This window comes from Accipiter gentilis, chromosome W, assembly GCF_929443795.1.
Source record: "Accipiter gentilis chromosome W, bAccGen1.1, whole genome shotgun sequence".
NCBI lineage: Eukaryota > Metazoa > Chordata > Aves > Accipitriformes > Accipitridae > Astur > Astur gentilis.
The window spans coordinates 31,149,137-31,176,950 of record NC_064918.1 but is presented as its reverse complement, the minus strand read 5'-3'; the positions used below and the strand labels follow the sequence as shown (position 1 = coordinate 31,176,950).

The window sequence follows — 27,814 nt, the reverse complement described above, 5'->3', positions numbered from 1 at the left end:
AAACCATGGCCTTACCCCTAATTTCTGGCCGCTCCTGATATGTGGATAATAAGTGTCTAAATATCGGTCGACCGCCTGCATCAGACCAACGATTTAGAAAATTTAAAACATAAGTGGCTTTAGCTAACTTTTCTTGTGGAGAGAGATTCCCTACTCCCCCTTTTTGTTTTAATATCGCTTTTAGCGAACCATGAGCGTGTTCCACAATCGCTTGACCAGTGGGAGAATGAGGGATACCAGTGCTATGCCGAATACCCCATAGTTGCAAAAATTCTTGTGTTTTTCGTGACACATAAGCTGGACCATTGTCCGGTTTTAGTTGCTTTGGAACACCCAAGGTTGCAAAAGCAAGTAAGAGATGCTTACGCACATCACAGGATTTTTCACCTGTGTGGGCAGTGGCCACAAGTGCTCCTGAAAAAGTATCAATAGATACATGGACATATTTTAATCTACCAAATTCTGCAATGTGAGTAACATCAGTTTGCCAAATCTCTAAAGCTTGCAAGCCTCTCAGATTGAGTCCATATGATAAAGACGGAGTCGTCTGCTGGCAATCCAGACAAGCTGTCACAATTTGACGGGCTTGATCCAAAGTGAGTTGAAATGTTTTTTGCAATGCCTTTGCATTTTGGTGAAAAAAGGCATGAGAAAACCATGCTTGTTCGAATGCATTAGGAAGGACGGTGAGTCCAGCTAACCAGTCTGCCATACTATTACCTTCTGTTAATGGTCCAGGCAGTGAAGTGTGCAATCGCACATGCATAATAAAATATTGCGGTTTTCTATGATTTAACAAGGCCAAAAGAGTTTGAAATAACATGAATAATGGTTTATGATCTATTTCTTTCAAATAAGAGGCTTCAAGACAGCTCACAACTCTTGCAACAGAAGCAGAGTCAGTTACAATATTAAAAGGACAGTCCCACTTCTGAAAGACCCTAACAACTGCAGATAGTTCAACAATTTCTGGTGAACCTTTTACTATCTCAATGTCTGATTGCTATTCGTTCTGATCATTTTTCCAGACTATAACAGCTCGACCTCTTCTTCCTGATCCATCTGTAAAAACTGTCAATGCATCTAAAGGAACAGAACTACATTTGGGAAGTTCCTATACATTAAATTGTAACTGTAACAATTTGTGACTTGGCAGATGAATTGAAATGGTTCCAGAAAAACCTTCCAGTGCAGTTTGAAACAAAAAAGAGTTTTGGTACATCCATTGTAACATCCACATAGAGACAGGCAATATGAGAACTGAAGGTTCCTGGCCACTCAAAGATAGCAGCCTGTGTCATCCTTTCAAAATCAGAGACACAATAATTTCAATTTTTGTTGTTATTGTTTTGCTGAATTGATGCGACAAAAAAAAATCCATTCTATTATCAACAGAGGATCTCTTTGGTTTTTGTCCCATTGAAAAATGAGACCATATGGTTGAAAATCAGGATTTAAAATTATCAGTTGAAATGGACGATCAGGATCGCATCTCTGAGCCTGTCTCTCAGACATTGCTGTGGCCACCTTTTGAAATGCTAACTTCGCCTGCTGAGTTAAAGTTCTTTTGGAATTCAATGCTGGATCTCCCTTTAAAAGCTGAAAGAGAGGATGCAACTCTTCATTTGTTATGCCTAATAATGGTCTGACCCAATTTATTGTTCCAAGTAATTTTTGCATATCATTTAATGTTTGAACCTCTGTGATAATTTTCAACTTCTGAGTTATTATGTGCTGATTAGTTATTCGCCACCCTAAATAATTCCAAGGTGTTGTTTTTTGAACCTTCTCTGGAGCTACCTCCAGATGATGAAGTTTAATATTGTCTAACATGACAGACATTCCTATTTGCATCTCTGATTCCATCCGTGTTGCTACAAGAATATCATCCATATAATGATAAATGAAAGCATTAGGCAATTTCTCTCGAGCAGGAGAAAGAGCCCTTGGTACAAACCATTGGCAAATGGCAGGGCTGTTTTTCATACCCTGTGGCAACACTGTCCAGTGATACCGTTTATTCAGTTCAGAAGCATTAATAGAAGGAATAGAAAAAGCAAATTTGGGGGCATCACATGGATCTAGAGGAATTGTAAAAAAACAATCCTTCAAATCAATTACTGTTAAATACCAATCTTTTGGAATCATAGTGGGAGATGGGAGTCCTGGTTGTAAAGGACCCATGTCTTCTAATACTGCATTAATATGTCTCAAATCATGTAACAATCTCCACTTTCCACTCTTTTTCTGTATCACAAACACAGGCGAATTCCAAGGACTAGTCATAGGTAGAATATGCTTTGCCTTTAACTGTTCATCCACCAACAATTGTAAATGCTGCAGCTTTTCAAGTGTCAGGGGCCACTCGTCCACCCATACCGGATTCTCAGTTTTCCATGTTAATTTCAGGGTGTGCTGCACCTCAGTGACCCCTACGACAAATTTGACCCAATGCTTAATCCCCATTGCGCAAGACAGTCCCGTCCCCATAAAGTTAGGGGAGTTGGGAGGATAAAAGGATGAATGGTAGCTCTTTTACCCTCAGGACCTATCACTTGCACCAAATACACTTTGCAATGGAATGGCGTGACCTCCTATGCCTGTAATTGCCGTGAATACTTTGAAAATTGGCCAATGAGAGGGCCACACAGAGTGCGATATAACTGTCACATCCGCTCCAGTATCAATAATGCCAGACAACTCAATTGTTTGGCGAGGATTTCTCCATTCCAATCTACAACTGAGAGTTGGTCTGGAATTAGAGACCCACTGAGCCCAAAAAATATGTGGAACCCCCGTAGAGCCAAATCCACCGGAGCCCCTTGTTTTTGCTGATGCCAAGGATGGCTGAATGTTAAAAACAACCAATAGTGCAATACGAGAACCAGCCGGCACAAAACAAGGAGGCATAGGTGTCCACACCATAATTTTGATTTCTCCTTGATAATCAGCATCAATTACACCTGGCAACACAAAAAGCCCTTGCAATGTGGTAGATGACCGTCCTGTTAATAACACACTTGTGTTACCCCCTAACGGTCCCCACACCCCCGTGGCTACCACTTTTACTTCAGATGTTTCTAAGATTACTGATTCTGCGGTGGCCAGATCCATTCAGGCGCTGCTGCTTGTTCTTGCATATAGACTTGAGACTGGGGTCCCGCTTGTTGAATGGGGGCTGCTTGTGTCTGCGCGCGGCCCCTCTTCGTGCTCCACTTCCCGTTTCCCTGAATTGGCTGTCCTTCCTTATTAAAACAAGATTTGCACTGATTAGCAAAATGTCAACCCTTTCTGCACTTGGGACACACTCCCGGACTTTTAATGTGCCCTTGTTTTTCACCCTTATTTCTATTTGGACATTCACAGCGTACATGTCCCTTCTTCCCACAAGAAAAACATATTTGGGAAGAGACATGCATAGCTGCAAATGCCTCAGCCGTGAGTCCTGCCTGATAATTATGTGTACCAATGTTTTGGCAGGCTTCTATCATTTCTATAAGATCAGGGTTTTGCAATGAGCGTAAAATTTTTGACAGTCGGCATTTGCATTTTCAATAGCCAATTGTTTTAACAAAATTTTCTTTGCTTCCTCATCTTCAACTTCTTTATCTACTGCACCTTTAAGTTTGCCTAAAAATGACATAAAAGACTCCTGAGGAGCCTGCCGAATCGCCGCAAAAGGCGGTTCAGGTCTGCCACCTTCGGGAACGTTAAAAAGCGCTCTGAAGGCTAACTGTTTTGACTGAGTTAATGCCCCGATATCCAGCCTGGCCTGAGCAGCAGGTACTGCATAGTTACCTTCCCCCATTAAAGCATCAATCCCGATTAGTCGCAACGGATTATCACATGGAAGATTCAAATTGTCACGGGCAGCCTGTTCTGCCAGCCTTCTCCATTGAGATTGCCACAACATATATTGCGTATTAGACAAAATCAACTAGCTAATCATCTTACAATCATGTGGACATAACACATAGCTCTCGAAAATAGATCTTAAAAAATTCATAGTAAATAAAGATTTTAACCCATTTTCTTTCACAGTTCAGCGCATGTCTTTGATAATAGAAAATTGCAGACCCTCCCATCGGGGCTGGTGATTAGCTTCATAGATGACTGGAAAAGCTCACAGGTTTTGTAAAATGTCAGTGTCCCCTGCCTTAGCAGCCTCTTGTTTAATTTTTCCCCAAATATCACAGGGATCAGGAGGATATGAGTCTGGTGCAGCTTCAGGATCAATAGGTCCAGGGTCGAAAGGATCATCATCCTCATGATTACCCTCTTCTGCCCCCCCAACTGCTCCTACCAACAGCAGAGTCGAAGGTTCCAATATGGGAGTGGAAACTCTGGGAACTGCAGGACCTGGAGCTTCTGCAGCAGCAGATCTCTGTTCTGGACCAGTCCCAACATGTTTCTTTAAGCATTCAAAAACAGTTCTCCAAGCCCCTAATAAGGACTGAGCAATTTTGTCATCTTGAGTTGCTGCATCCCAGAGTTTGACTCCTGTCATGACCCACTGTTCAGGATCAAAGATAGTGTCGTGGTTTCAGCCCGGACGGTAACAAAGGACCACGCAGCCGCTCGCTCACTCCTCCGCCCCCCTCTGGTGGGATGGGGAGGAGACGGAGGAGAGAAAAAAAGAAAAAAAACCTGGAACCTCGAGGGTTGAGATAAAGGCAGTTTACTGGGACAAACACAAAGAGATTACAACAACAACAACGGCACTAATGAAAAAAAAAAGTATACAAAAAGAGTGATGAACAGTGCAACTGCTCACCACCCGGGACCCGACGCTCCGCCACTTCCCCCACCGAAAACAGAGACCACCCCCCGGCCCGCTCCCCATTTATATACTGGGCAGGATGTCACATGGTATGGAATAGCTCCTTGGCTAGTTCAGGTCAGCTGCCCCAGCTATGCCCCCCACCTCCCAGGTTCCTGTAAAAATTAACTCTATCCCAGCTGAACCCAGGACATTATCCACCCCTTATTCTATACCATCTACATCATGCCCAGATCTTACTTTTTTTTTTTTCCCAATCAACCACTACAACTTTCTTTGTCTTATATATAAGTATATGGACTCCACCCCCTGACCTCTCACACAAACACACGGTGTTCCTTTAGCCTATGGGCTATCCCTCTAATGTGTCCATCGATTTTGGGGCTCTATCTGTTGTAACAGTTCTTCCAGATAAGAGAGAGATGGTGTGAGATGTTGGGTTGTTGTACGCTGCCTCTGGAACTTGTGGCTAGTACATTTGGTGTAACTCATGCCCCTGGTCTGCAGGTCGAAGATGTTGATCTTGAGGAAATTGGTGGGTGCCAGTTCAAGTTCTATCGCTGTTGTACTTGGCTCAGTTTCAAAAGTCCATCCTGCAGTCATTTGGATAATTCTCACAATAATACCCTTGATATGGCATATAGACACTATAGATACAATGACATGCATTGGCAGGTTATTTAGCAGTTAAATATCATACAGCCCAATTCACTGGCTATTCTCTCCCAAAATCAAATCTCCCTGAGGTACACATCGAACCTCCCCATCCTTCTGCATCACCCACCAGGTGTACCCAGGTCCTTGAGCAAAAACAACCCCTTGAATGGGTTTGCTTCTGCTTGAGGGAGGACTAACCCAGACTGTCTTTCCTAACATACTCCTCATGCGCACTACAGGGACTTTATCCCCTTCTACAGTATGTGGAACTCTTGGTTGGGCGGGGCCAGCCCGATTGGCGGATCCTCTAGTATTAACTAACCAGGTGGCTTTTGTTAAATGTGTATCCCAATGCTTGAAAGTTCCACCCCCCATCGCTCTCAATGTAGTTTTCAGCAGTCCATTGCATCGTTCAATTTTTCCAGAGGCCGGTGTGTGATAAGGGATGTGATATACCCACTCAATGCCATGTTCTTTGGCCCAGGTGTCTACGAGGTTGTTTCGGAAGTGAGTCCCGTTGTCCGACTCGATTCTTTCTGGGGTGCCGTGTTGCCATAAAATTTTCTCTTCAAGGCCCAGGATAGTGTTCTGGGCAGTGGCATGGGACACAGGGTATGTTTCCAGCCATCCAGTGGTTGCTTCCACCACTGTAAGCACATGGCACTTGCCTTGGCATGTTCGTGGGAGTGTGATATAGTCAATCTGCCAGGCCTCCCACTGTTTATATTTCAGCCATCGCCCTCCATGCGACAGGGGTTTTTGCCGCTTGGCTTGCTTAATTGCAGCACATGTTTCACATTCATGGATGACCTGTGCGATAGTGTCCATGGTCAAGTCCACCCCTCGATCTCGAGCCCATCTATATGTTGTATCTCTTCCCTGATGGCCTGAGGTATCGTGGGCCCACTGAGCCATGAATAGCTCACCCCTACGTTGCCAGTCCAGGTCCACCTGAGACACTTCAATCTTGGCGGCCTGATCTGCCTGGTGGTTGTTTTGATGTTCTTCAGTGGCTCGACTCTTGGGTACATGAGCATCTACGTGACGTACTTTTACCACTAGCTTCTCTATCCGAACAGCGATATCTTGCCACAGTGCGGCAGCCCAGATGGGTTTACCTCTGCGCTGCCAATTCCCCTTCTTCCATTGCTGTAGCCACCCCCATAGGGCATTTGCCACCATCCATGAGTCAGTATAGAGATAGAGCACTGGCCACTTTTCTCTTTCAGCAATGTCTAACGCTAGCTGGATGGCTTTCACCTCTGCAAACTGACTCGATTCACCTTCTCCTTCAGCAATTTCTGCGACTAGTCGTGTAGGACTCCATACAGCAGCCTTCCACCTTCGATGTTTTCCCACAATGCGACAGGACTCATCAGTGAACAGGGCATATTGCCTCTCATTTTCTGGCAGTTTATTATACAGCGGGGCTTCTTCGGCCCGTGTCACCTCTTTCTCTGGCGACATTCCAAAATCTTTGCCTTCTGGCCAGTCCGTGATCACTTCTAACATTCCTGGGCGACTGGGGTTTCCTATGCTCGCTCGCTGTGTGATCAGTGCGATCCACTTACTCCACGTGGCGTCAGTCGCGTGATGCGTAGAGGAAACTTTCCCTTTGAACATCCAGCCCAGCACTGGCAGTCGAGGTGCTAAGAAGAGCTGTGTTTCAGTACCAACCACTTCTGAGGCGGCTCGAACTCCTTCATATGCTGCCAAGATCTCTTTTTCAGTTGGAGTATAGAGAGCCTCGGATCCTCGATATCTCCGACTCCAAAACCCCAGGGGTCGGCCTTGGGTCTCCCCAGGTGCTTTCTGCCAAAGGCTCCAGGTTAGGGCCATTCTCCCCAGCTGCAGTGTAGAGCATATTTTTAATATCTTGTCCTGTCCGGACTGGCCCAAGAGCTACTGCGTGAACAATCTCCTGCTTAATCTGTTCAAAGGCTTGTCGTTGCTCAGGCCCCCATTTAAAATCGTTCTTCTTCCTAGTAACTTGGTAGACAGGGCTTACAATTTGACTGTAATTTGGAATATGCATTCTCCAAAAACCCACAACACCTAAGAAAGCCTGTGTTTCCTTTTTATTAGTCGGTGAGGACATAGCTGCTATTTTGTTGATGACGTCCACAGGGATCTGATGACGTCCATCTTGCCATTTTACTCCTAAGAACTGGATCTCCTGCGCAGGTCCCTTGACCTTACTTTCTTTTATGGCAAAACCAGCCTTCAAAAGGATTTGGATTATTTTCTTCCCTTTCTCAAAAACTTCTTCTGCCGTGTTGCCCCATACGATGATGTCATCAATATATTGCAGGTGCTCTGGAGCTTCACCTTTTTCTAGTGCAGCCTGGATCAGTCCATGACAAATGGTGGGGCTGTGTTTCCACCCCTGGGGCAGTCGATTCCAGGTGTACTGGACGCCCCTCCAAGTGAAAGCGAACTGAGGCCTGCACTCCGCTGCCAAAGGAAGGGAGAAAAATGCATTAGCAATGTCAAGTGTGGCATACCACTTAGCTGCCTTTGATTCCAGTTCATATTGAAGCTCTAACATATCTGGCACAGCAGCGCTCAGCGGTGGCGTGACTTCATTCAGCCCACGATAATCTACTGTTAGTCGCCATTCCCCATTAGATTTCCACATGGGCCATATGGGACTATTAAAGGGTGAGTGAGTCTTGCTGATCACTCCTTGGCTCTCCAATTGGCAAATCAGCTTATGGATGGGGATCAGGGAGTCTCGGTTGGTGCGATATTGCCGCCGGTACACCGTCGTGGTAGCAATTGGCACCTGTTGTTCTTCAACCTTCAGCAACCCCACAACCGAAGGGTCTTGGGAGAGACCCGGCAGGGTAGACAGCTGTTCAATCTCCTCCGTCTCCAATGCAGCTATACCAAAGGCCCAACGGTACCCTTTTGGGTCCTTGAAATACCCCCTCCTGAGATAATCTATACCCAGGATGCACGGGGCCCCTGGGCCAGTTGCAATGGGGTGTTTATGCCACTCATTTCCGGTTAGACTCATTTCAGCTTCCAATACGATTAGCTCTTGGGATCCCCCTGTCACACCAGAGATACAGATGGGTTCTGCCCCTTTATAACTAGATGGCATTAGGGTACATTGTGCACCAGTGTCCACTAGAGCCTTATATTCCTGGGGGTCTGATGTGTCAGGCCATCGAATCCACACTGTCCAGTAGACTCGGTTGTCCCTCTCCTCCACCTGGCTGGAGGCAGGGCCCCTCTAATCCTGGTTAGAATATCCGTTACTCACTTTCTGCACACGTGAATCAGAAGTCCCTTCAAGGGGATCAGAAATGAGATCAGCCCATCTACTGCGTCTGGGGGACTGCTCACGGGAAACTGGAGCAGCAGTTTTCCATGAAGAATTCTCTTTTCTGGTTGCTTTTTCTCGCAACTCCTGTACCCGTGCATCCAAGACTGAAGTGGGTTTTCCATCCTACTTCCTCATGTCCTCTCCATGGTCACGCAGGTAAAACCACAGGTTAGCCCGTCGAGTGTACTTTCTCTCTCCTCTCTCTTGGGCAGAGGAACGCTGACTCCCAATAACTGCGATGCGGGCCTGTACAGGTGAGGAGGAGGACATATCCACTTTGAATTGCTGGAACTTTCGGGATAATTCCTCTACAGCTGAGACACAGGCCCGTAGGGAGGAAGAGAGACTTCCTTTGTATTGCCGGAGTTGGAGAGCCAATTCATCCACCGTTTGTCCATAGCCTTCTCTCCAGGACATTACTGCCAATGAGTTGGCATAGGTTGGTGGTGCACTTCGTAGAAACTTCCGCCACATGGGTTGTGTGCATTGGACTTCATCTGGATCTGTGGGTGACTGCGCATTTCTGGATCATTGTAAATCACCTCCAGCACGGCTAATTCTCTCAGGTACTGGATACCTCTCTCCATGGTGGTCCACTTGCCTTGGTGACATGTAACTTCATCCCTGAAGGGGTATCTTTCCTTTACACCTAACAGAAGTCGCCTCCAGAGGCTGAGGACTTGTGTTTTTCTCCCAGTCGCCTTGTCGATGCCCCCCTCCCTAGACAGAGATCCCAACTGCTTGGCTTCCTTACCCTCTAATTCCACACTACTAGCCCCGCTATCCCAGCATCGGAGCAGCCAGGTAACAATGTGCTCACCTGGGTGGCGGCTAAAATCTTTTCGCATGTCACGCAACTCACTCATGGATAGGATCGGGTAATTATTTCAGGTTCTGCCTCTACCTCCTGTTCTCGCGATGACCCTGGTTCATCTTCATCTCTCGCTAAGCGAACTGATTTCTTTGTGTGTTTCTTTTTCTGTACAGGGGCAACTGATACTGGCACAGGTTGGTTCTCTGGTTTAGCTGCAGTGTCTGTCACCGGGGTAGGGGTAGTCATGGTACCTGTTGTCATGGTAGGGACAGCCACGGTGCTTGTTGTCGGGGTAGGGGCAGCCACGGTGTCTATTGTCAGGGTTTGGGTAGCCACGGTGCATGTTGTCCTGTTTTCCATCTTTTCCCCCTTTTCCCCCCGAGGGTGCTGCATAATATCAAGCAGTGTTTGGTAGATACTGGCCAGGGCCCAGCACAGTGAGGCGAGTTGTATGTCTTTGGAATAGCCACAGCATTTTTCTTTCAAATATTCTGTCACTTCATGAGGGTTCTGTAGTTGTTCGGGAGTGAACTTCCAAGTCACTGGCAGTGAGAAGTTCTCTAGATACTTGCCCATATGCTCCCACATGCCGTGCCACCCATGAGTATCCAGCTTTGGGGGAGATCTCTGAGTGGTACTCTTAAAGAGCCTTTTTGTAGCCCTAAAGAAGACCTGAAACATATTCAGGAGGCATAGCACTAACAGCACGCTGGCTTGCGCATCCCAAGGATATTCAAAATTCTCAAAAGCTGTTGTATTAGTCGGAAGGAGAAAAGGGAGGTGAACGGACAGGGGGAGGTATCCCCCCCTAATTTCCCCATGGATTGGGTGTAATTACCAATAAAATCCGACAGAAGGCGCCCAAAGTATGGAAATATTATCACTGCCTCATACAGATACCAGCTTAACCTCATGACCAGTGATGTAATCATTTCATAAGTCGACATTGCCCAATACAGCAAAATGATAATCCCAATCACTCTCCCAGAGATGAGATACGCAACTACAGGCAATACATAGAGCATATAAGAGCTTACAAAACGCCACCATGTAAACAAATGAAACAACATTGTGACTAACAGCTAGATATCTAAGAAATGCGTTTGGCAAATTTGTTTCAACACGCTCTGGCCAGATCTGTCGTTATCTCAACCCTTCTGCCCCACGTTGGGCGCCAAAAAGGACTGTCGTGGTTTCAGCCCGGCCGGTAACAAAGGACCACGCAGCCGCTCGCTCACTCCTCCGCCCCCCTCCGGTGGTATGGGGAGGAGACGGAGGAGAGAAAAAAAGAAAAAGAAACTGGAACCTCGAGGGTTGAGATAAAGGCAGTTTACTGGGACAAACACAAAGAGATTACAACAACAACAACGGCACTAATGAAAAAAAAAAAGTATACTAAAAGAGTGATGAACAGTGCAACTGCTCACCACCCGGGACCCGACGCTCCGCCACTTCCCCCACCGAAAACAGAGACCACCCCCCGGCCCGCTCCCCATTTATATACTGGGCAGGATGTCACATGGTATGGAATAGCTCCTTGGCTAGTTCAGGTCAGCTGCCCCAGCTATGCCCCCCACCTCCCAGGTTCCTGTAAAAATTAACTCTATCCCAGCTGAACCCAGGACAGATAGTTACGAAGTCACAATCAGGGCACGTCGCCTTTGTCCATTTTAGCAGCATTTTCAAATTATGCTCAGTTATATGGGCTTGATATTTTTGCAGGAGCTGCTGCATCATACTATATGTGGCTTTCTCTTCCCGGGGCATTTCACTCCCCATTGTTCCCAGCTGCTCACCTGTCGTCCAGCGAGAGGCAATTTGGCTGCGCAGTCTTCTGCTTCCTTTCAGCAGTTTGAGAAGTTCAGCTGGGCTTGCCACCCGTGCAGTCGAACCCACTGCGTCTTAGGCTCTAGGATCCTCAGCCTGTTCGGGCGCCGTTTGTTGCAATTGAAAAAGGACTCCGAAGCTGGTTGCAAACGAAGACCCTTGATTGAACAAAACGAGTCCTTCTATCTGCTAGCTGTGGCCGATGCAACAGCCAGCAATCATAGGCAGAAGCTTTCCAAAATTTTCGATGCAGCAGCAACTATCTTATCTCTACACAATTCTTGGCTCCGTGTCCTTCCAGCATAATTACTTCACTGGGAACTTCACTGTTCCCGTGGCTTTCTGCCAACCAGAGCAATAATATCATTGTTTTCACAGGTGGTCACTGAGTGAAGTGCTCCCACAACTGGATGGCTGGAAACATATCTTGTGCCCCATGCCAGCTCCTGGAACACTATCCTGGGCCTTGAGAAGCAGGTCTTGTGGCAACATGGCACCCCAGAAATAATTGAGTCAGACAACAGGACTCATTTCCGAAACAACCTCAGACACCTGGGCCAAAGAGCATGGCATTGAGTGGGTGTACATTATCCCCTGTCATGCACCAGCCTCTGGGAAAATTGAACGCTACAATGGACTGTTAAAGACTACATTGAGAGCAATGGGGGGCGGAACTTTCAAACATTGGGATACACATTTAGCAAAAGCCACCTGGTTAGTCAACACCAGAGGATCTGTCAATTGGGGTGGCCCTGCCCAGTCAGAACTTTTTACATACTGTAGAAGGGGATAAAGTCCCTGTAGTGCACATGAAAATTATGTTAGGGAAGACAGTCTGGGTCACTCCTGCCTCAGGCAAAGGTAAACCCATTCTTGGGATTGCTTTTGCTCAAGGACCTGGGTGCACTTGGTGGGTGATGCGAAAAGATGGGGAAGTCCGATGTGTGCCTCAAGGGGATTGGATTTTAGGTGAGAATAGCCAGAATTAAACTGTATGATATTAGTTGCTATATAACCCTGTCACTGTATGTTATCATTACTATAATTGTTATATGCTATATCCATAGTACTACAGTAAGAATCACTTAGATCAAGCAAGAATGAACTGTGATAAAACTGAGCGAAGTGCGGTAGTGATGGAACCAGAACTGACTCCAGCATGCAACAATCCAATGGTGCACACCATCCTCCTGCTGCGTGCAATGTCACCTGCTTGTTGCACTGCACTGAAGCCCAATCGTGCTCTGCCAACTGAGAGGACTTTGCACCATCCCTCCTGCCCAGAAAGACTGGTATGACAGATTGATACTGAAAAGCCGGTCGAAGAAACTCTCTAAGACTAATTTTGGAGTTTTAGAAAGCAGGCATTCTTTATTGCGGCGCTGAATGCACAGGGGATAGTTCCACCTAGCGTGCATACCACAGCTTTAGCACTAACAGGTTATATAGAATAACTAATTGCATATTAATCAGATTAGTATACATATACATAAAAATAATTGCAACTGATTATCTTAGTACTGCCTACATCCGATCATGAGCAATGAAGGATCCATTTGAGTTGAAGGTCTGCTTTTGTAACCACCGATCCATTTGAAGTTCTTGTTGGCTGTCCTTGAAGTCTTTATTCTTGTCCTTGTTCTTTGATCTTGAAGCTTAACGCAGTTTCAATCACATGTGGTCAGTTTCAACATTGTTCTCCTCTAGCGTACAGGAACATCTAGTCATAAGAGCAAAGAACTGCAAAACTTAGGAGTAACTACCTCTACTAGTTAATTGCTTGGCTATACTTTTGTCTATTGTTTCAGTCATAGTGTTAGTATAAGATTTCTAATAATTATTTACTAAATCTCACTTTTACAGTCACCTAGCAGCAAACCAGTTTCCACAGCTGGTACAAAATATTAAAACCATCAAAATATTTAGAGATACCATACAGAATGTATGGACATATGCTATCAACAGATGGAGCCCAGAGTCAGGAACTAAATGAACTCAAGAAACATTTTATGAACGTGACCCATAAACTAAAGGAATGATACCTGTGTGTGCATATACATATATATATATATCTGTGACAGAAAAAGACTTCACTGCAAGGTTCAAGCAAATGACTTGAACTTCACTCACAGTCTTAACTACAAGGTTCAAGCAAATGATTTATTTGAACTTCACTTACAGACTTAACACGCCACTATTGCAGGTATTACAGATACAGTGGAGGAATGCACTATTGCAATTTTTTAAGGCAAGAGTAGTACATTATTACAACCACAAGCGATTCACAGACAACCACAAGCACACACGCGTTTACAAACTTAAAGCATAAACAATATTCACTTACCCGTCCAGATAAGGGCTCTCAATCCCAGAGAAGCTACCTCAACTGGTGTCCCGATCAAGGCGGGGGGGAAGGGTTTCCTTCACAAGCCAACTGTATAGTTGGAGAAGTGACTCCCCTATTTCCAACCTGAATCTTAGAATTTTTATCCCCCGACTTGTGGAATGGTGTGTATGACTATGTCTGAGTGGATTATGATAAATGCCTAAATGGATTATGTATATCTGAGTGGAGTTTCCCCTTATCTTTCCTTCATTGGTCTGTGCTTGTTTGAATACACAAGGTTGTGATTTGAAACTGAAGCTGAAACCTTCCACGTTTTGGGGGTTTTTTACCTTGCTTCCTCAGGCAACTGAACAGTGGTTGGATTGAGACTCAGGGCATACTATTTGTTAAGGGATTTCAAGGCTCAGTTCAGGTTTTGGTTCTTTGAATGGCACAGCCACCGCCCTGTTTAGTTCAGGGTTTATCAGACAACCCAGGGCTAAGCTATCTACACAGCTCCCTGTGAGTCATCTCTGCAGAGAGACAGGGCCTCAAGGCAATCTAAGGCTGGGTCGCTTTTGTAACCCCCCCTGAGCCGCCTGTGTGCACTAGACATGGTGAAACTCCTTTGTGAACTAGGAGCAGGACAATCCACACAATATGGCATTGTTTATATGTCTCAAAGGGACAAAAGGTGATGATGATTCACCAGGATGTGACTGAAGTTATGGGAACTGAGCATGACATCAGTGGTATAGAATAAGGGGTGTATACTGTCCTGGTTTCAGCCGGGATAGAGATAATTGTCTTCCTAGTAGCTGGTACAGTGCTATGTTTTGAGTTAGGTATGAGAAGAATGTTGATAACACTGATGTTTTCAGTTGTTCCTAAGTAATGTTTAGTCTCAAGTCAAGGATTTTTCAGCTTCTGATGCCCAGCCAGCAAGAAGGCTGGAGGGGCACAAGAAGTTGGGAGGGGACACAGCCAGGGCACCTGACCCAAAGCGGCCAACGGGGTATTCCATACCATGTGATGTCATGTCTAGTATATAAACTGGGGGAGGTGAGGGTGGGGGGATCGCCGCTTGGGGACTAACTGGGCATTGATCAGCGGGTGGTGAGCAATTACATTGTGCATCACTTGTACATTCCAATCCTTTTATTATTATTATTGTCATTTTATTGATGTTATTATTATCATTATCAGTTTCTTCTTTTCTGTTCAATTAAACCATTCTTATCTCAACCCATGAGTTTTACTTTTTTTTTCTGATTCTCTCCCCCATCCCACTGGGTGGGGGGGAAGTGAGTGAGCAGCTGCGTGGTGCTTAGTTGCTGGCTGGGGTTAAACCACGACAATGTGAAGGAGTTTGGCAATTTATTGCCTCTGTGAAAGAGTGATTATTAATGCATAGAACCCTATCTCAAATGTCTACAGGGACTATTTTGTTTTGTTTACTGTCTATTCATAGCCATGGAGATGTCAATCTGTGCATCCATAACTGACCAGCCATTATGGCTGGTAATTCCACTCCTTGGACCTATGTAGCCCACACAGGTTGTTTTTTCCACCTAATTCTTAGAAGTGCCCTCGCATCTTAGGTGTGCAGCTCACAGCTAAGTACTTCTGTTGAGGTACTAGGAAGATGTAACATATGGGCTCTGCTATCCCAATGTTTTCCTTTGCAGATTAACCATACTTGTTCATTATTAGTAAACTGGGCAGTTGCATAGTGTGGCAGGTAGTATCCAAAGAGTCATTCTGAACACCAGTAGAAATAGTCTTAGATACATTTTTCATGATTTCCCAGGTCTTTCTTTCTATTCAGTGCAATTGGAGGTGAACCATTTCTAATCGGATAGCAGATTTAGCCAGCCCCTCAAGGTGCTGAGATGTTAGTTGTCCAACCAGTTTCAGCTGGGCTTGGAGGGCTTAGATATCCATGGTGTTTAGGGCAACTCCTCCAAGTCCTAGCATTCCTGATATGTTTCTCTTAGTTCTTCTGTAGATGCCTTGTTCAGGGAACATGGCATGTTGAATCCTTATAATAAAAGGCTCACAGGCAGTATTGTGTCAACTTACATTCCAGTGCCACTCGATGTGGTACTCTCTCTTATTGGATTACTCCAAGTAAAGTTTGCCACTTGCCTATGGTAAATATATTGGAGGGTGGTGTTACAAATTGTGGGGTTCACAATGTTCTTTGCCAAGATAATATTGAGGTTAATTCACTAATGCTGGTTTGTGTTTCTTCCATTAGATAGGATCTCATATTTAAATTCTAATTTTAGATTGTTTTGGGTACATTTATAAATACTTGTGAAGTCAGTGGCCTAATTAAGTCTACTAGTCATACTGGTGAGAAGTCCTTTATAGTCACTAATATAGCCTACATACCAGGCTTCATTTTTACCTGCTCCACTCTGGCTGCTATTCTGAGGTAACTGTGTTGTATTACCATTAGGGATTATTATACAGTAACACATTCCCCTTCAATTTCTTTACCATACTGTGAATCCTCCAATTTTTTATTTTTTTTTTTGTTATGGTTCATTTCATATGATTCCCTCTCATTCCACAGTGGCACAGTAGCTTATGACCAGCACTGGGGGGTGGTTGTTTGTGCCACTGTTAAAGTCAAAGTCCAGACTGCTATCTGTATCAAAATAGGGTTCATCTTCCTGTGTATAATGAGGTTCACAAGGGATTAATTAAAGTCAGCGTGCATGTAGGTATACATTTAATTTCTGTTTTGTAATATTACTGATGCTGTATGTCCCAGTCCATGTGCAAACACTACCACCCCCCCCACCACCATGTTTTCCCTTTTCCTAAGGGGGTGACAGCCCAAGCAATCATGCTTCCCATCCATTCATGGCCTGTTGCAATTGGAACCTTATCACCAGCTACTGTTCTGACAGGCTGTGAGCAAGAGGCCCCACTGGAATATTAGGCTTTAAAACTAGCTAAGGCCTCTGATGAGAACCAGAGGTGTGATGAAAACTATTCAAGGGCAGAAGTATGGTGTGAGCACTAACTGGGTTATGTCATTGCTCTGGTATGCTAACTGCTTGTGCTTAATTAGGAGTAGGTAGGGGTATCAAGACTAAAGTAAGATAATTCTGTCCAAAAAAAAATAATGGAAATGAAATATAACCAGCATGGACCATAGAGTCAGAATGGAGCTATTGTCATCGGTTAACCCCATGTCATGTTTAACCCCAGCCAGCAACCAAGCACCATGCAGCCACTCACTCACTCCCCCCCACACCCAGTGGGATGGGGGAGAGAATTGGGAAAAGTACAACTCATGGGTTGAGCTAAGAACGGTTTAATTGAACAGAAAAGAAGAAACTAGTAATGATAACACTAATAAAAATGACAACAGTAATAATAAAAGGATTGGAATATGCAAGTGATGCACAATGCAATTGCTCACCTACCACGAATCGATGCCCAGTTAGTTCCCAAGCGGCAATCCCCCCAACCCCACTCCCCCTAGTTTATATACTAGACATGATGTCACATGGTATGCAATACCCCATTGGCCACTTCGGGTCAGGTGCTCTGGCTCTGTCCTGTGCCAACTTCTTGTGCTCCTCCAGCCTTCTTGCTGGCTGGGCATCAGAAGCTGAAAAATCCTCGACTTCAGACTAAACATTACTTAGCAACAACTGAAGACATCAGTGTTATCAACATTCTTCTCATACCTAACTCAAAACAGAGCACTGTACCAGCTACTAGGAAGACAATTAACTCTATCCCAGCTGAAACCAGGATATATCCCAATGGATGTGATCAACAAAAACCAGCCATGTCCCCACCAGATAACACAAAAGAAACACAAGATTTCCTAGGCATTGTGAGTTTCTGGAGAAAGCATATTCCAGGTTACAGTCAGATTGTGAGCCCTCTCTATTGAGTGACCTGAAAGAAATGGTTTCGTATGGGGCCATGACAGGTGGGTTGACCCCGGCTGGCAGGTAAACCCCTACCCAGTTGCTTGCTCACTTCCCCCCCTGCTCCCCAAGAGATGGGGGAGACAATTGGAAGGGCCAAAGTGAGAAAACTTGTGGGTTGAGATAAAGACAGTTTAATAAGGGGCAGGGGGAGAAAGTAAAAAAAAAGTGATGCAAAAGCAATCACTCACCACCAGCAGACCAATGCCTAGCCAGTTCCCAAGCAATGGCTACTTTGGAAAGAATACCTCCTCTTCCCTGCCACCTTTTATTGCTGAACATGTCATTATATGGTATGGAATAACTTTTTGGTCAGTTCAGGTCAGCTGTCTGTCATGGTTTAAACCCAGCCGGTAACAAAGCACCACGCAGCTGCTCGCTCACTCTTCCGCCCCTGGCCACGGTGGGATGAGGAGAAAATATAAAGGCAGGCTCGTGGGTCGAGACAAGGACCGGGAGGGATCACTCCCCACTTATGGTCACGGGCAAAAGACAGGCTCAACTTGGGGAAGAAACAAAATCAATTTAATTTACTACAAATCAAAACAAAACAAGGATATTAGGAAGTAAAACCAAACCCTAGAACACCTTCCCCCCACCCCTCCCTCCTTCCCGGCTCAACTCCACTCCCGGTTCTATCTCCTCCCCCCAGCGGCGCAGGGGAACAGGGGATGGGGGTTGGGGTCAGCTCGCCACACATTGTCTCCGCCTCTCCTTCCTCCTCAGGGGGAGGGCTCCTCACTCGTCCCCTGCTCCACCGTGGGGTCCCTCCCACAGGAGACAGTCCTTCACAAACTTCTCCAACGCGAGTCCTTTCCGCGGGCTGCAGTTCTTCCCAAACTTCCCTGGCGGGGGTCCTTTCCGCGGGCCGATCTTCAATCACAAACTGCTTCAGCACAAGCTTTCCCATGAAGTCACGGCCATCTTTGGGGCATCTGACTGCTCCAGCGTGAGCTTCTCCACAGCCTGCAAGTGGGCATCTGCTCCACCGCTCACCTCCGTGGGCTGCAGGGGGACAGCCTGCCACCTCACCACGGGCTGCAGGGCCATCAACCTCCTCAGGCGCCCCTCCTCCCCCTCCTTCTTCTTCACTGACCTCGGTACCTACAGAGGTACTCCTCTCACATTCCAATCCCCCTATTCACTGCAGGTTCCCCTTCTTAAATATGTTATCCCAGAGGCGCTACCACTGTCACTGATTGGGTCAGCCTGGGCCAGAGGCGGGTCCAACTTGGAGCCAGGGGAGCTTCTAGCAGCTTCTCACAGGAGACGCCCCTGCGGCCCCCTCCCCCGCTACCAAAAAAACCCGCGCCACACAAACTCATATGCTTATAAAATTTTAAAACTTTTGGTGTGTAGATTTCAAATGCAAAACTTAATAACTTCTATTTTGTATTTAAAAAAAAAAAAAAAAAGACTCCAGTGGCATCATTTCTTTTCAAAGAGATTCCTTTGGATTTTCAAGCTCTCTCCCTTTACCTGATGCTCTAGAAAAATAATAAAGCAACATTAATAGGCATATAATGAATTCCAGACATAAGTCTTATTTTAAAATTCATTGACCTGAAATAAGACTAGAACCTCTGTGTATTGATGCACATTCAGCAGTAGATGAAGTTTGGAAGACTGAAGCAGTTAGTGATGCCAGCTTCTCTCCTTGAGAGGACTGTCATCCCCCACACACACCAATTGAGCTCAAGTCAACATGCCAAGCTGTGAACTGCAGTTATTCGGGATCTGATTTGTATTCCATTCAGGCGTTCCTGAATAATAAGCCAAACAGTTTTTTACTGTAGTTCTGACACTGGTACCAGTACCAAACTCAATGCCCTTGGAGGTGTAGAAGATGGAATTCAGTATTCTTTTTGTGCTGGAAAAAGAAAAGGAAGTTTGTGTTGACTGCAGGACCATGCCATCAGCAGTGTGCACATTCAAGCTCGTAGCTTCCTTTCACTCCAACCAGCACTGATGTATTGGTTTTCTAGAAAACTTTTCACATCCTTCTTCTGGATTTTAGCAGTGGGGTTTCTTCCACTGAGTTATAAAACCTGAATGATTGCAGCATATTGCTCCAGGTTGTTTGTAGTGACCATTGCAACAATCATTTAAGGTTTACTTTCCCCCTTATAAACAGAGAGCTTTGTCCCAAATATTTATGAATTTTTATCCAGAACCTATTGGGGTTTTTATGCATCCTTACTCTACTAAACTAGTTTGTTTATTTTTTAGCGGTTTAGAAATATATTTTATGCAATATTTTAGGAAGCAAGTAAGAAATAGCTGCTTTATGGGGAGAGGGTCGATGGTTTTAATTTGTGAATTGCTTTCTTTAAATTAGGCGGAAAAACAAGCTGAAGCTGCAGAAGCTGCAGTGGTAGCAGCTGCAGTGGCTGTGACTCCAAAAATAAGCCCTAAAAGGGGAAGACCAGCAGGTAACTTTAAGCAAAAAGGAATTTTATTTATTTTTCCCCATACAAAATAACTTAATAGAGATGGTTGGAGGATTTTATTGCCCCCTGTGATGGGTTGACCCTGGCTGAACAACCAGGTGCCCACCAAAGCCATTCTATCACTCCCCCATCCTCAGCTGGATAGGGGAGAGAAAATATAACAAAAGGCTCGCGGGTCGAGATAAGGACAGGAGAGATCATTCACTATTACCGTCACGGGCAAAACAGACTCAATTTGCAAAACATACTCAATTTATTACAAATCAACCAGAGCAAGGTAATGAGAAGTAAAACGAAATCTCAGAACACCTTCCCACCACCCCTCCGTTCTTCCCGGGCACAACTACCCTCCCGGATTTCACCACCAAGCCCCCCCAGCGGCACAGGGGGACAGGGATGGGGTTTATGGTCATCACACGTTATTTTCTGCCGCTTCACCTCCTCAGGACGAGGGCTGATCACACTCTTCCCCTGCTCCAGCGTGGGGTCCCACCCACGGGAGACAGTCCTCCACGAACTCCTCCAACGTGGGCCATTCCCACGGGCTGCAGTTCTTCACGAACTGCTCCAGCATGGGTCCATTCCACGGTGTGCAGTCCTTCAGGAGCACACTGCTCCAGCGCGGGTCCCCCACGGGGTCACAAGTCCTGCCAGAAAGCCTGCTCCGTGGGCTCCTCTCTCCACAGATCCGCAGGTCCTGCCAGGAACCTGCTCCAGCGCGGGGTTCCCACGGGGTCACAGCCTCCTTCGGGAACCCACCTGCTCCGGCGTGGGGTCCTCCACGGGCTACAGGTGGAGATCTGCTCCACCGTGGACCTCCCTGGACTGCAGGGGGACAGCCTGCCTCACCAGGGTCTTCACCACGGGCTGCAGGGGAATCTTCGCTCCGGCGCCTGGAGCATCTCCTCCCCCTCCTTCTTCACTGACCTTGGTGTCCGCAGGCTTGTTTCTCTTACATGTTCTCACTCCTCACTCCGGCGGCAGTTTCTCTCCGTCCCAACTTTTTCCTTCTTAAAAATGTTATCACAGAGGCGTTACCACTATCACTGATTGGCTCGGCCTTGGCCGGCGGCGGGTCCGTCTCAGAGCCGGCTAATATGGGCTCGCTCTCTCTTGAACACAGGGGAAGCTTCCAGCAGTTTCTTACAGAAGCCACCCCTGTAACCCCCCCCCGCTACCAAAACCTTGCCAAACAAAACCAATACATTCCACCCCTCGCCTCTGTGCATCACATTTTTAAGAACTATCATTAAAATCCACATTCATCACACAAAGTCTTCACTCACATCACAAAAATAATTCCCCACACCAAAATCAAAATAATATCATCACAAAACTGACAAAAGTGGACAATTTACACACACAATCCACCCCTCATCCCTTCACCACAATTACAACAATAAAGATTCCCCACTCATCAAGCAGCTCTTAACTCTCTAGCTGCGTTCAGTCCATGTTTTGCCCGTTACCTCTCTCAGTTACTATCCTTATCTCAAATTCCTCACATTGCCCGCATTCTCCACCAAAAAGACTGTGATGGGTTGACCCTGGCTGAACAACCAGGTGCCCACCAAAGCCATTCTATCACTCCCCCATCCTCAGCTGGATAGGGGAGAGAAAATATAACAAAAGGCTCGCGGGTCGAGATAAGGACAGGAGAGATCATTCACTATTACCGTCACGGGCAAAACAGACTCAATTTGCAAAACATACTCAATTTATTACAAATCAACCAGAGCAAGGTAATGAGAAGTAAAACGAAATCTCAGAACACCTTCCCACCACCCCTCCGTTCTTCCCGGGCACAACTACCCTCCCGGATTTCACCACCAAGCCCCCCCAGCGGCACAGGGGGACAGGGATGGGGTTTATGGTCATCACACGTTATTTTCTGCCGCTTCACCTCCTCAGGACGAGGGCTGATCACACTCTTCCCCTGCTCCAGCGTGGGGTCCCACCCACGGGAGACAGTCCTCCACGAACTCCTCCAACGTGGGCCATTCCCACGGGCTGCAGTTCTTCACGAACTGCTCCAGCATGGGTCCATTCCACGGTGTGCAGTCCTTCAGGAGCACACTGCTCCAGCGCGGGTCCCCCACGGGGTCACAAGTCCTGCCAGAAAGCCTGCTCCGTGGGCTCCTCTCTCCACAGATCCGCAGGTCCTGCCAGGAACCTGCTCCAGCGCGGGGTTCCCACGGGGTCACAGCCTCCTTCGGGAACCCACCTGCTCCGGCGTGGGGTCCTCCACGGGCTACAGGTGGAGATCTGCTCCACCGTGGACCTCCCTGGACTGCAGGGGGACAGCCTGCCTCACCAGGGTCTTCACCACGGGCTGCAGGGGAATCTTCGCTCCGGCGCCTGGAGCATCTCCTCCCCCTCCTTCTTCACTGACCTTGGTGTCCGCAGGCTTGTTTCTCTTACATGTTCTCACTCCTCACTCCGGCGGCAGTTTCTCTCCGTCCCAACTTTTTCCTTCTTAAAAATGTTATCACAGAGGCGTTACCACTATCACTGATTGGCTCGGCCTTGGCCGGCGGCGGGTCCGTCTCAGAGCCGGCTAATATGGGCTCGCTCTCTCTTGAACACAGGGGAAGCTTCCAGCAGTTTCTTACAGAAGCCACCCCTGTAACCCCCCCCCCCCCGCTACCAAAACCTTGCCAAACAAAACCAATACACCCCCAGATCTCCAGAGTATTACAGAATATTTCCTGATATGTAAACTTCCAATTTTTATTTTTATATATATATAGATAAAAATATATATATACACATATATACACATCTAAACTATCCTACATGGCAACCTGAGGTATTTAGCAATTTAGCACATAAAGGGCCTTAAAATGTTTATGGTTATGCTGGGTCCTCTGAAATAAGGATCATTGTATCCCCTTGCAAGTATCACCTTTAGGAAAGCCTCCATAGGATTCTGCTAACTTACAGACTATGCAATAAGACCTCTGTTTCACTGTGGCTTCACAAAGGTTTATATTATTCAAAGGTGTATAACATTGGTACTCAAGTTGTGTTAGAATATCCATAAAACAAGTTTTAAAAAAATGGGGGGAAGGAGACTGTCTATAGGTAGAGCTCAGAGGACAGTAAAAACAAGTGAAGAGCTGGAGAAATTTTGCTGAAAAGATGTTTAAAGGAAATCTCTGTAGACCAATAGACAACTGAGAAGAAAATATAGCTATTAGAAGCAGCATGTAATTTTAAAGATTTTGCTAATAGTTCTGCAGTACTTGTTTGTGAAAGTAGCAATGATTTAATTGTAATTCTTATGGCAAGTTTGCAAGTATTCTTGAAAGAAACGTTTTAAATTTGTTCACTGCTAACATGGGGAAAGTTATTGGAGCACTTAAATATATGCTATATGAGCATTTAGTCTGGGAAACAGATAATTTAATACCTTATACTCACCTGTATCTGGTGGCATTATGAAAATAACTTTTAGAAAACGCAACCATAGTTAGCTCTCAAGGCAAACTATTTAAGACTAGATGTGAGGAAATGAAGTATTACCTTAGTACTTCACCCACTTTCATTATATTTATTAAATGAACATTTTAAATATTTTAATGTCTGTGGGATTATATTGATCTTTCAAATGAATTGTGTTTATACAAGCTATTGTCTGTAAGAGCAGGAAAGGACCTTTACAAGAGATGCTTTGGCACCCTATGGGAAATGTGTTACTAGATGATGTACTGTGCAGCATTCTCTTGCATGAATATGATACTTGCATCTCTTGCTTAGCAGTGCTCCACACTAACATCAGCAGCACTTCAAACACTGGGCTGTTAGTTTTATTCCTAACAGACTGTTCACTGGGGATAGCAGATCAGCATGTTCCATAAATTTCAATCCATAATGGCAGCATACTAAGTATTTTCATTTTACAGAATTTGAAGGGTATAAACGTCGAGAAGGCAGATAAACTATTTAGCTCGCTTTAACACTGAAACATGGTGAAATTGAGAAAACGGAGAACTGTGCTGTATACCTCAGTGTGGTGGTAGAGTTTCTTGACACTGATTTACTCTCAGGGAAAGGGATGGAAGCTCCATGAAGGTCTTAAGACTACTACTAATAAATAGGCTGAGTTTAGGTTTGGACACTAAATTACTTAAGTCTTTCCCCCACACACTTATTATTGTCTTATTATTCCACTTATTATTCTCTTGTTTCAGGCTTCTTCTTTTTTGTTAGCTGTGTAACATGAGGCAGGACCATTCTGAGTGCACTGGGTGGAAAAGGCACAGGAATAGATGGTTTAAACCTCTTAGACTGCTATCTTAAAGTACCAAAGTGTTGGTTGAGATTTTAATTTTTCAGAGGGATCTCGATTAAACTTTTGTAGGGATTGGCGCTCGGAAGATCTCGCGATGTACGGAAAGAGAAGGGTTAAGGGAGGCGGGATGACCGACAGACAGTATGTAAGGGCGTGACGCAGTTGAATAAACGCCATTTGCAGCATCCTCATATTGGTGTCAGTGCTCTGTGGCCCAGGGTATGGTGGACCCTGTGCCGAGTCCCACGGGGTGATCAGACGAATGTCTACAAACTTTGATACACAGTTCCAATGTTTGAATTTTTTTTTAAATACAGTATATACTAAGTTTCACTCAAGTGTTGCTTCTATGTGTTGACATGAGAAACAACCCTTTTAGATAAGGAACGGGTGGTGGCTGTAGACTAATCTGTTCTTTTTGTATAATTAGCTACTGAAGTAAAGGTTCCAAAACCAAGAGGGAGACCCAAACTGGTGAAACCACCTTGTCCTTCGGAGACCGACATGTGAGTTGGCTTTTTATACCAAATGCCTGTCTTTATTGTAAACCAACTGGTTGCATCTGATGAGCTGTCATGACTTACTGAGTTCCTGCCCAGCATTTTCCTTGTAGTACTCAGTATAAGTTAAATGTTGCAGTCAGGATGGGTGGACAACCAGATGGGTAAAAAAGTGGTTGGATGATTGGGCTCAGAAGACAGGGGTTAATAGGTTGTTTTCTACCTGGACACTGGTAACAAGTGGAATACTGGAGGGGTCTATCTCTTCAAGTTTGCAGATGACAGCAAATGGGGGGGGGGGGGGGGGCGGTGGGGCAGTCAATACACTTGAGGGCAGAGCTGCCATCCAGAGATAACTAGACAGGTTGGAGGAACAAGCTGACAGGAACCTCATGAAATTCAACCAGCACAGATGCAAAGTCCTGCCCCTGGGAAGGAAGAACCCCTGGCAATGGTACAGGCTGGGGACTGACAGTGGAGCAGCAGCTCTTCTGAAAAAGACCTGGGGATCCTGGTAGACAGAAAGCTGACCATGAGCCAACAGTGTGCCCTGGCAGCAAGGGAGGCCAACAGTATCCTGGGCTGTAACAACAGGAGCGTAGGCGGTTGTATTGGGTCTGGCTGGGATGGAGTTAACTTTCCCCATAGCAGCCCTCATAGTGCTGCGCTTTGTATTTGTAGCTAGAACGGTGTTGATAGCACACCAATGTTTTGGCTACTGCTGAGCAGTGCTCCCACAGCATCAAGGTTGTCTCACCACCACCACCCCCCAAAGGCTGGAGGGTAGGCAAGAGATTGGGAGGGGACATAGCCAGGACAGCTGACCCAAATTGACCAGAGGGATATTCCATACCATATGACGTCATGCTCAGCAATAAAAGCTAAGAGAAAGGAGGGGGAGGAAGGGCATTCATTATTAAGGCGTTTGTCTTCCAAAGCAATCACTATGCGTACTGAGGCCCTACTTCCCAGGAAGTGGCTGGACATGGCCTGCTGATGGGAAGTAGAGAATACTTTTTTTTTTTTTTTTCTTCTTTGTTTCTGGCCGCGGCCATTGCTTTTTTTCATTGAACCGCCTTTATCTCGATTCACCAGTTTTTCATCTTATTTTCTCCCCCTGTCCTGCTGAGGAGGGGGAGTGACAGAGTGGCTTGGTGGGTATCTGGTGGCCAGCCAAGGTCAACCCACCACAGCAGTAGATTAGAGAAGTGATTATCCCCCTCTATTCAGCACTTGTTAGACCACATCTAGAATTCTGGGTCCCCCAATACGAAAAAGATGCTGACTAACTGGAGCGAGTTCAGCAGAGGGCCACCAAGCTGGTCAGAGGGCTGGAACACATCCTATGAGGAGGGTCTGAGGGAACTGGGCTTGTTCAGCCTGGAGAAGAGAAGGCTTTGGGGGAGATCTAATAACAGCCTTCCAATACCTACAAGGAGTTCATCAAGAAGAAGGAGCCAGGCTCATCACGATGGTGCATGGTGGGAGGATGAGAAGCAACGGGCATAAATTGAAACAAGAGAGGATCAGACTGGATATAGGAAAATACTTTTTCACCCTGAGGACAGTCAAGCAGTGGGGCAGGTTGCCCAGAGAGGTTGTCCAGTCTCCATCCTTGGAGGTTTTCAAGACCAGACTGGAGAAAGCCCTGAGTAACCTGGTCTGAACCACCCCCAGCAAGGAGTTGGACAAGAGACTTCCAAAGGCCCCTTCCAACCTGAATTATCCTATGAAATGAAAGATCTAAGAGTGATCCAACTTTGTGCAGGTGGAGTATTTGATAGTAAAAACTAAGAAGTACATCTTCTTGAATTGAGAGTTAGGTTCTCTTTTAAACTGGGTATAGATAATGAATATGAAGCTTAAATAATTTACTGTGTTTTAGTGTTCATGAAGAGGAGAAGACAAAGAAAAAAGGGCTGGAAGAAAAGGCCCAAAAACAAGGGGGAAAAAATGAGGAGAGTCAGAAGGAAGAAGACAAATCGAGGAAGGAATTTGATAGAAGAGAAGCAAAGAGGGAGACCGAACCAAAAAGGAGAAATACTTCCCAAGTGGGTTCTGCATCAGCGTCTGATTCTGAAGAGGATGAAGGAGAACATGAAGGTGATAAGGTATATTGCTCTTTATTGACTTACTTATTGTAAAGAACAGTAGTTCACTGAAAATATTTCTTAAAGCTAATACTAGGTCTTCAATTTTGTCTATTAAGTGTTGGAGCCTTGTATCTGGCTAACGCAGATGCATGTCTTGGGAATGAGAAGTTGCAGAATTCCCTTCCGTCAAATAATCCTTTCAATAACTTTTAGATATTTACAAAGAAAAAAATTTTCTAATACTTTATTTTTTTAAAAGATGGATTTAAATGCAAGTGATTTATTGTAGCAAAAGTTTGTTTGTTTGTTTGTTTGCTTTAATATGCTTACTTGAATGCATATATTTTTTTGTCCTGAGCGTTGAGAAACTGTGGGGTCTGTGAAATATATTTTTGAAAGATAGGAAGCTGTCTCTAGCTGATCATTTGGGAATGGCTTTGGGTTTCTTGGTGTTTGGCATATTCTTCTCCATATCTCAGAGAAAGCACTAATAAAATTCAGCTTCTCATCTGCATATAAAAGATTTGGATTTAGTTACAGAGGAATGCTAACTCTCATCAAGGTGTTTCATGGACTAGAGCAATAATGTGTAGACATCTAGAGCAGGCAGGTTTAACTATTGATGTTTTTGACGTTCAGTAATCTAAAGACTCCTCTCACCCTAAAACCCTAAATAAAAACAGAAGAAAAAAGGAGGGAGAAACTTTCAAGGAGCTCATAGAAGAAACATGTTACAAGGCCAACATGAGAGAGAGCTGACAGAAAGAAAGCGTAAGCAAGAGG

The 27,814-nt window shown here is 45.5% G+C and overlaps 2 protein-coding genes across 3 annotated transcripts in view; both read left to right on the top strand.

The window, feature by feature from the left end:
* The window catches only part of LOC126035578 (lens epithelium-derived growth factor-like), a gene marked incomplete at its 3' end in the record, with an annotated part of 129,910 nt that extends 102,097 nt beyond the window's left edge, over positions 1–27,813 (top strand). The window contains 4 exon segments of the mRNA XM_049794220.1: positions 20,033–20,126; positions 24,869–24,944; positions 26,824–27,049; positions 27,715–27,813. Coding sequence (XP_049650177.1) covers positions 20,033–20,126; positions 24,869–24,944; positions 26,824–27,049; positions 27,715–27,813 — 495 coding nt within the window.
* The window catches only part of LOC126035485 (uncharacterized), a 349,826-nt gene that overhangs the window by 121,558 nt on the left and 200,454 nt on the right, over positions 1–27,814 (top strand). The window lies entirely within an intron of this gene.